Genomic DNA, 15416 nt, shown 5'->3' on the forward strand with positions numbered 1-15416 from the left:
GGAATAAATTCCGATAATGAGACGGGAAAAGTACAAGGTAGAAATGATATATGTGCTTGCATTCGGGGTATAAAATGTCAAAAAGCCCTGTGTCAGCATGAATTGCACTAGGCAACAGATGGTGTACAGATTACACTCTCTCTCCTTCTCTCTCTCTCTCTCTCTCTCTCTGCATCTCTTTCTTTTATAGGTTTCTTTCCAAAAAACCTACAGATTTCCCCCAAACACTTTGGTATTTATTGGCTGTCAACTGAATAACCATAAATGTTTGCTGGAGAGATTCTTGGGGAAAGAAAGAAGAGAGGGAACAGACAGCAAAAACTTCAAAGTTTTCCTAGTCATACTGCATAGACAGGAGATCAACCCTTTGGATTCTGAATTGTTGCTTTCAGTTAAATTTCTATGCTCAGAATTTTGATTTTTTTCTTCCCCATCCTGGCGACAGTAACTAAGCGACATGAAAAAGAAAATGAGAGAGGTGCCTGCAGAGTAAGAATTGCATTCATGTCTGACATCACAGTAATGAAATAGAGCTCAAAGAAACTTGTTGCTCTTTCTTAGCATCTATTTACACAGAAGAGTGCCTGAATCATGCAAAGGTCTTATTTTGTGAGACGAACTCATGAGTCATGGAGGGATCTGAAATCTTTGACATACAAATACCTTGATGAATCATGAAACATAGCACTTCATGACTATAAAACAACCAACACTGCAGAAACTATGAGAGTAGGGATTATATCATCTATTCCCCCAGTGCAGCTACTCTGTGTGTGAAAGTGTAATATATACAACAGTTTAGGACAAAAGATGAAGAAAACGTTAGTTCTAAAGGCAAAGATATTTGAAACACAAACAAGATAACCAAATGAGCACTTTGCAGAAACAAAAGAAACTTCAGATTTTATGGTTGTTGCATTTTAAATTGTTACCTGCTTTTCTTTAAAACGTACTTTTTTATTTTCACAGAGACTAAATGCTCTGGAAAAATAGGATGAAAATAGTCCCTTGATGTCATTTTTCAAATTTTCCACTTCTAAATTGAAAACTCTTAGATGCCATTTATACAGAATGCAAATAAGCAAATTGCTATTTTTTCTTAATTTTCCTAGTGTATTTTCTGGGTAGAAACTGCTAGACCTTGGGCAACCTAAGCAGCCAAAATTTATTTTGAACTTCAAAGCTCAACTGTATTATTGTGATAATATGCCCTTGCATGTTCCACCCAGACCGATGCAATCCATTTAAAGCTAGACAGGTTTCTAACTTGCTTGATCACAAGGATCTTAGAGATGCAATTTAACCAAAGCAGCAAGTGAGGGTTTTAACTAGTAGTTATGACCCGTTCATAACTCATTAACACCTGCTGAGGTGGCCCAAACTCCTCTGCTTTGTGGCAGGGCTGCAGGTGTGTGCCAGCCTTGCCCATCGCCCTGCCCATCACACTCCTGCCCCATGTGCTGCCAACGCCTTTGCAGCTATGTCCGACTTGCCCCAGCTGGCAGTAACAGCTGACACTTTAGAGGTATTTCATGAATGGATGCTGTAAGGACCAGTGGTTCCTGAGATATTGTTTATGGTAGGTTCTTTACAGAGTGTAGAAATGTGCCCATATGTAAAACACCCACAGTTGAGCTCTAAGGTTAGGGCAGTTACAGAAATATCTTTACTCTAAAATGATAATTTCAATGTCAGACTTGGGGTGGAAACAGAGTATTAGAATCCGTTGGAAATGAAACTGAGAGTTGTCCAGCTTTGTGTATTACAAGTAGTGTACTAGGTTGCCTAGAAACTTTCCAAAATCAGCTGACTGTGGGTGGCTGTGCAACTGTATCTCATTGTGTGCCTCATTTAAGCATGTACTATCAGTTTGCAGATATAAACCACCTCGTTTACTTTACCTGTTGAGTGGGGTGACAACTGTTGTATGTTGTCACATGACTCTGGCTGAAAACCTCCTGACTATGTGCCTTGTCTATAGATCATTCACTCTCACCACTTCTTTAGCAGTTCAAGGAAAATTCCACCTCCTTGTGGCATTTCCTGCATGTCTACTTCGGAGGGAACCTCTTCTCTCAGTTCTAGGGAGGCGGGTGCAGCAGATTTGATCCACCTTTGCCTTGTGAGGATTATAGGGAAGCAATGTCTTAATAAAAGCAGGATTGTGTGCCATCTTCTGCGTCTCTGAACACCAGTGAAGGAGGAGGAGCAGCCCTTCTCCCACTCCCTCCAATCACACAGGGCTTTTGCACTTAAGACTTGTTTCCAAAGAGACTGACAGTGTCACGACTTGAGGACCTTTTGATTTCTCAGTGAACAAGGGAATCATTTGAATAATTTTTCCCCTAAAGATGTGTCCCATTTTGTGAGACAAACTCACCCATCCCCAAAGGTATTTGGGGTTAGTCTTAACCATTCTCAAACAGGAACAGAATTTCTAAAGGCACCATTGGAAATTATGAAAATACTAATTATAAAAGTGCCTGAGGTGTGTTATCAGTGAAATAAAGAGGTCCACCAAGATGGAAAGGGGAGTGAGAAATTAGAAGAACATATGCAAGGGGCTTCACAACTGGGAGAGAGAGACATTCAGTACCAGATCATATGGTTGGGAGTTAAAAGTTCCTGATTTTCAAAAGGTGAAAGTGGCTACAGCTTCACGGTTTGCAGCCAGAGGCTCCAGTGCACAGGAGGATGTTGTTTCCTTCTATTTCTCCCATCTCAGAATTCTGAATTAATTTCTAGAATTTAATTAAAACTTCAGAATACCTCTGTAGTATACATATTCTAATCACTTTCCATATTATACAGATTGTGAACAGAAAGAGAATGAGATTTTAAAAAATACTTAGCATTAAGATGATTGATTCTTTTCAAGTCTGCAGCAATATCACAAAGAACACGAAAGCCAACAGAGTTAAGCCAGATCTAAGGGCTAGACTTTCAGAGATCTTAATGGAGCTGATTGGAAAAAAAAAATTTGTTTTGCTTAGGAAATGTTGAAAATTATTTTTTATGCCAAATTGGAAAATAGATTCAAAATTTCTCCTAGATCTAAAACTTGGAAGCACCAAAAAATTCAGTTGTCAGATAGTTGTTAAAACTGTGAAGTATTTATGCTTGTTGTTTAGCTTTTTATATTATTGACTATGCAGTAAATTGTCAAAATAAAATATAAGAAAACAGTAAAGTTATAGCATTATTTGCATGAAATATTGGCTAGTTACTACAATGAGATAAGAAGAACAAGCCAATTTAGTTTGACTAGTGGAAAATAGCTAACATTTTGACACATCTCTATGAAACATTTTAAGTAGCACAAGAAGTGCCTTTTCTGATAGAAAACTCTTTCACCTAAAGTGTTTAATCGTTTCTAGAATTTAGGCACTCAAAGATAAAAATTAGTTGCCCTGGAGAATCTTCGTAAGCACCTGAACTGGCAAAATACATATCTTTCAATGAACTGTATGCTTGTTTACATCTTCAGGCTTTTAAATAGCTTTCTGAAGCGTGGCCCTAATATGCTTGAAAATCCCACCCAGGCCGTTCAGCTACCTTGCTTAAGGGCATTGAGCAAGTAAGTGTTGGCGCCAATGAAATGTAATTCAAAAGTCTACAGTCTTAACCATAAAACAAGTATGGTTGTCCTTCCTTTTACAATTATAATAAAGAAAATATACTCTGAGATTTTTGTAGGAGACAAAATCTCCTACAGGCTAAAAATGAGTGCCAGACACATTACTTTCATTCTGGTTGCATACCCTTTCAGTTGGCAGTGGAAAGGGCAGTGTACCTTTCCATGGAACCAGCAATCTGTACAGGTAGCAGCAGCAATTCTCCTGCTTTTGTTTTACACTGACACAGTTTCATTTCATTTGCATTGACCAAGATGCAATGTTTGTCATGCAAGGAACTCTTAAAGTAGAATCTGACAAATTAATGAACAATTAACATTCAATGCAGAGGAAACCCTCTTTAGGAGTATATTGCTCAGATTTACTTCTTGGATTGCTCTCCATTTTTGTTTCCTTTAGAATCTTCATGAGAATAATTTTGTTTTCCAGTTCCCAATATACATATTCATTATCAATCATTGTGACTTGGTGTATTTGCAAGTCTATGATATGTTCAAAGTTTCTTTAAAGAGAAATATGTGTTATATCTGGATCAACAGAGTTGAAATTCTGAAGGTGGGACAGTTATAGACAAAAAACACGGGGTGGGTGGGTATATGTCTATGCATATGCATTTCTCATGAAATATTATCTTAGAATGGCTGTTTATATAGATATAGTTATAAGTAGTTGAAAGGAAAACTTCTCACACTGAGGTGAATGTGCCTGCTCTAAGACAGAGCTGTCCCAACTTTGTTGGGAACAGGATGATCATCAGCTTCCAGGATTAGACCTATTTATCTGAAAAAGACCTCAACAAACAACATTTCTAGTTGGAGAAATTAAAAGCAAGTTTTCAGATCAAAGGAAAAAGCAGCTAAAACTGTCAGTGCCGAGCTGTGAAGAATCTTATGTCAAAACTGTGATCTGCATCATTAATTTTTGCAAGGAATTTTTTAGAGCTTGTACACTTAAAAACTAATCAAATTTAAATGCAGTAGTAGGTTGGGAGCTGCTTTGAGGAAATTGCAAATATTACTGATAATTTTGATCCAAGCATGTACTTTCCATGCACTATAGATTCAAATTATGCTTCTTGGTTACTACACTGCTTTTAATTTTTTTTTATCCTCTATTACAATTTTTCTTCAATTTTTCTTGCAGAAAATCAACAAAAAATAGAGAACTATAAATTATGTCACATATGGAAAAGAAGCCAGCAACATTAGATCAGTCAGGAAAAAATATGACAAAAAATGTCCAAACCTCTCCTAGCTTTACCTTGGTTTTGAACAAAGTTAACACTACCATTGCTGTTGTACTTGCACAATACAGACAGACGTTGCATTAAGAAGAAAGGATCAGGAATAAGGGTATGAAACACAGACATACATAAATGGATAACATGATTACGTAACCTCTTTCATTAGGCAAAGCCCCAAAATAAGGACTTTGAAAAATAGTTTCAAGGAAGTCTATGCAAAAATATGTAGTGCTGTGGGAAAAGACTGGTTCTAGGCTTACAGGAACACAGAGGACATGGCCTAAATCAAGTTACATAGGGGTGGTGTAGGGGTGTGATTAAGTGTGAGGGCTTAATCATTTGGTATGCAAAATTGCTCTAATTTCTTCCCCCAAATTCAATAAAAAATTATCTTCTGTTTGGATTTGATCACCTCCTGTTCTGAAATCTGCTGGTTTTTACTTGTCACCAAGGTCTCCAACTCAAGGCTCTGCAAAATCTGAGGCTTTGGTTGCTGCACGTCTCTGTGCTGCAGGTGTTCTCCTCACACAGACCAAGAGAAGAGGCAGCACAGGCTGTACCATGGTGGTAAACCATGATACATGGTGCATGGCTGCACCACAGCACACAAAAGTGCTTGTCAAACTGTGTAGTGCTAATGGGATTGCATGAAAACTCCTCACAGTTTCTATTTTCCTGCCAGTAAACCTGCATCTGTGAAACTCACTTTTGTTGCCAACACTCCTGCAAAATCTATTTGTCCGCATGGCTACCAAAGGAAAATGAAGGAGGAAAGTCTTTTAAAAAGGTATTTTTCACAGGTTATAACAAAATAATTCATATGTTTACCTGGACTGCATGTCTCAGGAAAAGGAATATTCTTCTGTAAATTCCACCTTCCTGTTCACAACATCAGTGCTTGAATGAGTTAAGTAGCGTATTGGCAATGCTTTATTAATTCCAGGATTTGTAGAAAAAAATTTTAGAAAAGCTAATCTATTATGTAACTTGTTTTTAAAATTTTTTCTTTCTTCAGAAAGGAAAATATCCAATAGTGCTAGTTAAGAGTATCAGTGCCACTCTTTAATTCTCTGTAGTTTGTTTCTTCTCTGAGTTGCAGATGAAACACATGGTGCTGCTTATTTATTCCTTAAGAAGTAAATACCTCTATTTCAAAGTCACCTGAGCACTGATGTGTGATCTTCAGGCTGCAGTCTCTTTTGCCAAATCAGTGGTACTGCTGATAGTGTTGTGGCTTCTCCTTTCACTTTAAAAGCCCGTCTTTTAAAATTTTTAGTGAAAGTACAAACTCAGCATCTTGCTGTCCTAATTTGTACAGTGCATGGAATAAGCCTGAATTTAAATCATTAGAAATCTACCTGTTTTAATGGGGGACATTACTTACTGCTGATGTCAAAGACACTTACTTTGTAGTATTCACTCCACATGATGCAGCCAAATATGGGAAATATGTGTGGTTCCCTGCCAGAGCTCTCAGTGACACCTCTATTGCTGAGCTCACTGAGCAATGGGTCTGCATAAACTAAGGGAAGGGCACCAGAGGAGGTGAAATAGGTGAAATCACAGTCACTGATCAGGAGATGAAGGTGCAGCATAGGATGCTCTCTCCTTCCTGCTGCTTCACTACAACTGTTCCTCTGGGCTGGAAGAGTTATTAAAAATTCTCTGTAATACTCTATGGGAAACAGTGTAATACCTATATAAATATGAATGTGTCTATGTTTTTCTCTTTTGGCATCACCCTTCACCTGCTTCTACTGAGAACTGTGTTCCTGAGTCAACTAGAGACCCTACGGCTGGTGGCTGCCATGCCATTATATCTATGAAGGGATACTTTAGAGGTAAAGTTCCTCAGCACAGTTCTATTACAAAGATTATATGGAGCCTTGAGCCTGTTTTATGATTCAGCGATAAGTTCCACAAAATATGGAAATATCTTTAAATGTTTTCTTGACTTTTAAGTGGCTAAGTCCTTTATAATAAAATAGAACACCAATTTCAACACTATAAAGAGAAAAATTCTGGAATAATTGAATTCAACTTTACATCAGTGTAGACATTAACTTTATTTGTAGATTCATCGTCTTCCAAGTTTTTCTCTGAGTTTGAAGCAGTAGACGATAAAGACTTTAGAAGGCAGGTGATCTTCTACTAAGAGAAAACTATTTCTGGAAAAAAACCCTCCTGCATTTGCTTGCGCACTCACACATACAGATGCGGTATAGCATTATGCCATATGGAAGATAACCTAAAATATTAAAATACATTAATTCTCTTGCCCTGAAGCCCTGCTAGCTGATTACAGACAACTCACTGGGGGTTTACTCTCCCGTAAATTCACTTAGTTTCATAACACAGGTATTTGCTGGCGCTGCGATACCCTGTAGGACAATGAGCCTATTGATCTGCTGTTATTAGATGTGTTAAAGCTCTGAACCATATTTAAGAAATAAAATAACTGAATTCTGAAATTTTTCAAAAAGTAAAATATTACACACTGCAAGTGAGCGGCAGAAAGTTAGGCACAGTATTGTCTTATTTCTCTAGCAATTTTAGATGTCCTTCTGCTGTGAACTTCCTTGCAGACCAGAGTATTTCTTGGTACATCTTGTTTTCAGTTGCACTCATATGCTTGTGTACATCAGCATTACAACATCATGACAGTAAAAGGGGATGCAAAGCCTTTTCCAACCAGCTTCCAATCCTTGTAGCTGCCTTCCATATGCGACCAGAACTTAGATTTGTTGATCTGGTACTTAACAGCGGTCAGAGAAGGCTGTAAATTCTGCCATGGTGATGTTCCTTTATTCATTGCTGGTCTGATGTAGTTGCATGAATTTTGGTTCCCTTGAGGTATAAAAGCTTTCAAAGACACCCTTTTTGCTGTAGGGAGAGACCACTCCCAGAGGAAAATAAATTAGCAAAAATCCTCAGAGTTTTCAGGGAGTAAATATGAAAAATATTGTAAACAGCATGTTAACATGAACAGAAACAAACATTCCATTGGATGAAGCTACCCATGTTGGATCACCTAACTAGTTGTTTCCGAGCATAAATATACCAATGAATGAAATTTCAGCTGCCGTGACACTTGTAGTTCTTGATAAAATAGGCAACATTCAGTTTAAACTGACTAAGTCTCCTGTAGCCATTAGTTCAGCCTAAAAAAAACCTTTGGCAGAACCATTGAAGTCTCACTTCAGGCTTGTGTTTTATATCTTTTATTATAAGGAGCGTTTGTAAACAGTGAGATAACCTCTTCTTCATAGACTGTCTTTCAGATGACAGCCAAGCAGCCTTCTCTTGTTGTCAGTCTTTGTTTCTGTAGCAGACAGTCATGATGTGCTATTTCAGCAAATTGATTTTCTTCCATACTCTTTTTCATTCCTAGACTGCTTTGGCCCAATCCAATTTGTACTGAAGTTGTTGCAATGGCCTAACATCAGTGGGAGATACCTGAGGCCACTGAGGATCATTTCCTTATTTGAGGAAAAATAGCCCCCACCACACAAAAAAATAAAAACACTAGAGAGAAATACTATTTTGAATATCCCTGTGTCACTCTTCATTTCTTCTGAAGCAGACTTAAAATGTAATAAGATGAACGGTCACTGTTCATTTTAAAACTTCCTTGGCTTTGCGTTGATCTCGTTGCTGAGCATGTTTCCCTTCTCTGTGTCACTATAAACCTGCTTTGCATTCAGACAGAGGCCAAAAAAATAACCATGATTATCAGTATTACCTACTGCTGCCTCCTTATTTTCCCACAGTCTCCTGGTGCTCCATCACTCTTCACTTGGTTGCATAATGCTAGTCTTCCCACCTTGACAGACTATGCCGTTAAAACAATTCTATCGTCATCGATTAGTAGTGATTGTTTACATGGTGCCAAACTAGGTCTGCCAAGCTAGGTCTCATGCCCGTGATGAGTGCAGTGGGGTGGTGGTGGATTTCCCTGGAAGGTGGAGTGGGCACTGGATGGGCTGAGCATCCCAGGGTCTCTGTGCCAGGGCTCATTCCCCGCCTGGCAACACTGGCAGCTGCCTGGTGCTTCAGAGTGGTTAGGTGTATATCCCTGTTTTAATCAACAGCCCTCCTGCAGTGAATTCTGGGATAAACATTCTATTCACACCTTTGGAGAAGGGCTGGCTACACTTGCCAAAGATTCAGTAGATGATCCCAAGAGGACAGTTCTACCTAACACTTTTTTCCAGTATCAACTATACCAGCATGAAGTGATGCTGTTAACATTCTCTTAAGCGTGGTGTAATATGCACCCTCGTGCAATTAATTTTGGTCAAATTATTCTTCTTATTCAACCATTTTTTTTCATGGTGAGTCACTGACAAGTATTTGCATTGGCTATTCAAGCAAAGACAGACAAGAAATGCAGTGGCGTTTGTCACCACTGCATTTTGTGGGGTTTTTTGGGTCTCATTTTCTTTATTGGGTTCCATATTTCTTTATTTATTTCTTATTATATTATTTCTTGGATGGCAGCTTAAAAGTCTTCTAAAATAATATTTCCTAACCATTTATCGTCTTTACTTGTTACTTTATTAACTTTCACGTTTGCCACATAACCTCGCGTTGGTAACCATCTCATTTCTAACGACTCAACTTCCTTTGTATGTCTGCTCGTCCTAAAAATTGTCATTAGCTGGTTATAGTGTTAACTGCTGCAACATCTTAATACATAAACAACCCAAATGGTAAGCAAGTCCCTACTATACAGGTCAAATATCCACTGACATATTGTAAGGAAGGATCTGCTGCCCGAGGTTTAAAGCACTGGGTGTTTCTTAAATAAAGGTTACAGTCCCTCCACACTCAGTCAAGAAAACTACTCTTTTGCAGATAGCGAAGCACACAGACAGCTAGAATTCTGCTGAATCAGTTTATTAAAAGAATCCCTGAACCTCTACATCAGCCTAAGAAGTAAGGACACAGGATTTTTAATTTTTGGTGGTAACAACTTTTTCCAGTCTCTAGTCTATGGGATTTCTGATTTCATTACAAGCCTTTTCCTGACAGTAGTGTCATTTAGACTATAGTTCTAAATCCACAGCCATAAAAGTTTAGGTCAGAACGGCAAGCTCTTTCCTATAGCTGACATGACAGAGTGTGAATTATATAAGTAGTGATTTTTTTTTCCATGTTATCCTCAAAGAGTTGATCTTCCCTAGAACCCTCAAATTTCTCCTGTAAATCAAACACATTAATTTCTTTATCAAGGAAAAAAAAAATCCCCTTGAAGTAAATTTTTTGGGAGAAAGGAAAAGAGATTTGTCCACTAAAATACGTGGGAAACTATATTAGTTACAGTGAATTTCTGTTGTACAGCTTAAATGCGTTTGAGAAAAACTGGACGAAGATCAATGTGCCTGTGACTTAAAATTAAAAGAATCCATTAAAAGAAAAATACGTCCAAATCCTAAAGTATGTCAACATTTAAAGAGATATTTCCAGCATCCTCTGCGTTTCAGATCATTTAAGGCTTTTATAATAAAATTAAATGTGACTTCTCTGTGAAGGCTATTATTTTTGCACTTGGGTGCAGAAGGACAACTTCAGTGTCCCTGAGCTGAGTTGCGGTAGCCCTTCGGACCCTGTGTTATACCTGTTACTGAGTGTCATTCGACAGCCTTTTCTAGGTATAGATATAACGTATTAGAGAGCAGCACCCTAAATGATGAGTATTAATCCTGAGAAAAAAAGTATGCCAATTTAAATTGGTCCTCAGTTTTCTCATTGCATTTTGTCCCTGGGACATGATATGGCTATTCCATCTTGCAATTGTTTGATCCCTCCTCTTCTTTGTCACACTTTTCTAGACATTTTTAAAATCCACAGTTTGAAGATATTATTCAGGATCCTTCTAGTGAGGAGGACTGGACGAAGGCTTCTACCTTTTCCCTTAATCACATGAGGCGTGGTTGATAAGTGATGTAAGGCATTCCTTTCCCCAGAGACTCAACGCTCAAAGCTCCTGATTGCTTGGGGAACAAGAGAGCCAGAGGGGATCCTAAATCAAACCCTGTCTCTCACTCAGCAATGCACCGACCGCTGCAATAGCTAGCTTTCATTAGGAACGTTGTCTTCAATTAAGGGAGGTATTGTCAAGTATTCTACTTTTAGAGCTCTTAATTTGTTATGTTATACTGGCAGAATATGTAATGCCATCTCAGAGTCTGTGGCATCTTCTGGGACAATATATTGTCTGCTCTTGTGCCATGACATATCACCATAAAACGCGGGGCTATAAGAGCCTATAATAATTTATGAGAGTACATTAGGTATCCATGTATAATTTATCAAATAGGCATTATGGAGGCAGGACTATGCCTGATTGACAAAGGTTACTTCTGTATGGGTGTCTCGTATACCACACAGGGAAGAATCCAATAGCCAGTGTTTGCTGAATCACAACAAAGAAGGTTTTACTCCACAAACTGGACACTCCAATAAGTGAAGTTGAAGAGCACGAAAATGATTCCTGATCTTTAATGTTTTGACTGAAAATTGATATTCTCCACAAGATTCAAATAAAGGCTTCAATACATATCAAAACTGGAGGAAGCTAAGTTTTTAAGGAGAAAGTGTTATAAAGGCTATTTCAACTCGAGTCAGGTTCTGGACTGGATTTAGCAAAAAAACTGTGTGGCTTTTTCAAAATATATTCAGATCTAAAGTAAAGGAAACGTTGAACCTTCAAGATTCCCATCTCCTAGGATCTGGTAGTCCAACAGTAGCAGATAAACATAACTTCACATAGCTTTGGGGGCTGAGCTCTCTTCAACTCTATTCTGTTCCTGCTGAACAGACCATAAAATGAATTGACTTGGGAAAAACCTCAGATGCCATAGGGTTTGATTAAAAATAAAGTACTTAATCTTATTCATGCTGAATTTTTGTTTCCTAGACTCGTAAGCCTGAACAGAGCCCTGACCAAAACCTCTGCAGCACGGTGCTGTGTACTTGGCCGTAAGGTGATGCCATATTCTTCAGAAAAACAGGCTAGATTCTGGGTTGAGGCGGCAACTTATGCGCTGGTCACCCTGCCATAGCCTTTCTTCTGGGCGTCCCGACCAGACAACCAGCTGTACTGTTGGTATTATTAATGAAGCACAGCACTATGTCTTCAACTTTTTATGCAGTTGTTGGGGAAAGGGAATAGGTTACAGCCTGGAACTACCAGGTATGGTTTCTATCTCAGAGTTCAACCTCTGCTACTTTCTTGTTTCTTCTCTACAATCTCTAATTTTAGTAAAGGTGATATTTATTGTAATAGCAAATAGCAGACTGATGCAAATAAATCAATTTAGAATCAGCTACTGAGAAGCCATCACAGTAAAAAAATGCTTGAATGCTCTGAACTAAATTTGTTCATTAATTCAGGACTGAAAAGATTCTAATATCCTTAGGAATTTGAATTTCTTGCACTAGTATTATTTTCATGACATCAAAATTATGTGTGTCCTCTGGGGAGGCAGATAACTCAGTGAGTGGGCTCTGGTCTGGGAGTTAGGGCATTTGAGTTTTCTGCCCTGTGGAACAAGTTGAGAGATACTTCTAATGAGTGACAATTCTCAGGGTACAGTTTTGTTTCTTTTTAAATCTTTTTTTTTCTTCATTAAAACAATATTATTCCTTTGTAAGCAGAAGGAAAATAAAAGGTTGGGTTTTGATTTTGCTTTTTTTTTTTGAAAGCTTGTGTTTTACTTATCAATTAACTTTTATTACTTGTGGAGAAATCATCTCCCTTCCCCTGTCCTTCTGCTTCTCAAATTTTAAATGATGTAACCTTATTACTTCTTTTGAGAATTTCTACCAAATATTCCTATGTCTACCAAGAAGTATGCAGACACAGTTATTCAAGCCTTTCACGACAACATCATACCAATCTTCAAAATCTCTCTCTAAGTCAAACAAGTCCTCTAATCTCCATTTTCCACTTTCTTGAAGGATTGATGAGATACAGAAATCTAGGATCTCAAACTCACTGACATCCCTATGCACAGTAAGAATGGCTGAATCAGCTAAATATTAGATTAAAGTCCAGGTGTGCTTAGGCATGTAGAAGGGAGAAGAGACCCCAAAACATTGATTTTATTTTTTCACCTATTAATTTGGAGAGGTTTTTGTGCCCATCTTGAATGAAAAGCAAGGTCTGGAAACATAAATATCTCTCCAGCACTGGCATCTCACTTCTTCCACATTTATACAAATGACACATCTGTTAAAATACCTACCACAATGAGTCTAGCCTTGGTTGAATGCAAATAATTAATATGAATAATATATGGAAAATTTCTTATTTTTAAGTGCTAGCTACGTTGTGTGGTCTACAAATAGAGAAAATCATTCTGGCCGTGTTCCATCTGGTTTGGACGGTAATGCAGGAAAACATCAGAGTTCAAACACGTTAATGTTGACTGGTGGTATATTATCCAGGAATTGTGGCATACTCTTGAAAGGAGTTTTGAGGCTCTTGTTGGAAAGCTTTAAGGAAGAAATGAGTTTTTTAAAATAATGTAAATCAGTAAACTGAAGATGAATAGCCTGGTACGAGAAGACGCAAGTTCCTTGGGGCATACATATCATACACTTCTGTATTACGTGTGAGATGTATCTAAGAGATTCTGAATTACATGCAAAAGCCAACCAGCATTTTTTACTATTTAGAGGGGGGAGGAAAAAAAAGAAAGAAAGGTCTGGATGATGCTGCCTAGAAGTGTGTACACTTGTTTATTTTCAAAAGCTGGTTAAGGGCTTGCAGGGAACAGCAGGGTAATGGAATATTCATGAAGCAAATGCCCTTCACTTAGTGGAGGGCAAAGGAAAGCAGATTGCTAAACTCCTTCAAACTTCCTGTGTGAGAAGCTCGTGCCACAGAATAATGAAGCCTGTGTTTGTCACTCTGCAATGCAGTCCTAACTGGGCACTCTTTCACCTCTCTCTTCCCTTTTGACTCCTCCTATTTTCAGGCGTGGATTCCCACTGCTGCTGCGCACTGCCCCTTTGACCACAACTGCAGTGGCACAGACGTGCATAACCAATCACAGTCTTACCAAAACCCTCCTGTTTTCCCTCAGAGCCAGCGTGGGAGGATGAAAATCACCAGGCTTCTGCTGTGAGCATGATCCTCGTCTGTCAATGCCTGCCAATACCAGTGGGTGCCCGTCACCTGCTGGCCCAAAGAAGCAAATCGGTTTTCACTTTGTTTCATGGGTTTACTTTAATGAGCACCACGACAACTTGAAGGAAACTGTATCTCCGTTATCATGGGATACGGATAGATTTCAGGGCGCAAGCTTTCAACCTCCCACTGTACAGCAGACGCCAGTCATTTTCATCCCCAAAATTTCGTAGCATCTTGAATGCCAGAAAAATATCCCACCAACACCAGCACGCCAGCATCCCGGCGTAGGCAGGCACAGCGAGACACGTACTGCGTGAGTCGTGCCTGTCATGACTAACAAAAGCAGGATATCTTGCATTCACGCGAGCTCCTGCGCCCGTGGCAGGCTCGGTGTGGCCAAGCGCAGCATGCTGCTGGTGGGCACACGGGGTGTGATTGTTCCTCCCTGGCTGGCCAGATTGGTGTCAACTGCCTGTGGCCCGGGGCGGCGATCCCTCGGGACCTCATGGACGCAGGCGGCCAGCGCACAAAACCAGCAGGCACGAAGCAGCAGGTGGCCCCCGCGGAGGTAATCAGGATCACATTCAATGGGGGAGCCAGCTCAATTTTCAGCCCTGTGTCTGCTGAGGGGCCTGGAGCTGCCTTGTTAATGCTGCAGGGAACACGTGGGACACATTGACTGCATTAATTGTCCCCACTCATTCAGCAGTGGATGAATTATAATGTTACCACTCCAGGGTAAAGCAAACACCTATCATAACAATCATGTCATTAGTGTGCAGATGCTGGCTGCTCTGCTTAACCTTTTGTATCTTTTTTTTTTTTTTTATGGCATGCAATAAGAATATTTTTTATTGTTTTTCATATAATAGATTTTTAGGTTGCAAGTGTTGCTAAACCATTGAAACATGCACAGCGCACTACTCAATAGCCAGGAATAAGCACACAGACTGGCAAAGCACAGATTAAAGTTCCTTTAGAGAGAAACAGTGAGGCTTTAAAAGTTTATGTTTGCAGTTTGGTTTATCCTTTGCAGTGTGACTGACACATTCGTTATTCACATAGCAAAAGCGCTAAAAAGACTAATGGTCCTTAAAAAATATGAAAGTCTTAGAAATGTTTCTAATTTAACTACATCTGCTACTCACCAAAGATTATATATGCACACCCAGAAATGCCACTATCTGGTTTGAAAATAAAACTATACTTATCCATGCTGAAAATCTTTTTGCTTATGCACATGTACATGCCTATTTATATAGACACAAACACATATATATACACACAATTTTATACTCACAGTCACGTATGCATATGGACATTCATTCTTATCTACGAAACATTATATTAATTTAATATCAGGATGTATATTAATAATCTACATGTGAAAATACTC

At 38.8% G+C, this 15416-nt stretch overlaps 1 protein-coding gene across 1 annotated transcript in view; it reads right to left on the reverse strand.

Annotated features, from left to right (window-relative positions):
• The window catches only part of LOC104063741 (dnaJ homolog subfamily C member 15-like), a 65693-nt gene extending 51395 nt beyond the window's left edge, over positions 1–14298 (reverse strand). Inside the window, exon 1 of the mRNA XM_054059734.1 lies at positions 14172–14298. Coding sequence (XP_053915709.1) covers positions 14172–14298 — 127 coding nt within the window. The remainder of the gene's footprint in view (positions 1–14171) is intronic.
• Positions 14299–15416: the final 1118 nt, after the last annotated feature.

Source organism: Cuculus canorus, chromosome 1, assembly GCF_017976375.1.
Source record: "Cuculus canorus isolate bCucCan1 chromosome 1, bCucCan1.pri, whole genome shotgun sequence".
Classification (NCBI taxonomy): domain Eukaryota; kingdom Metazoa; phylum Chordata; class Aves; order Cuculiformes; family Cuculidae; genus Cuculus; species Cuculus canorus.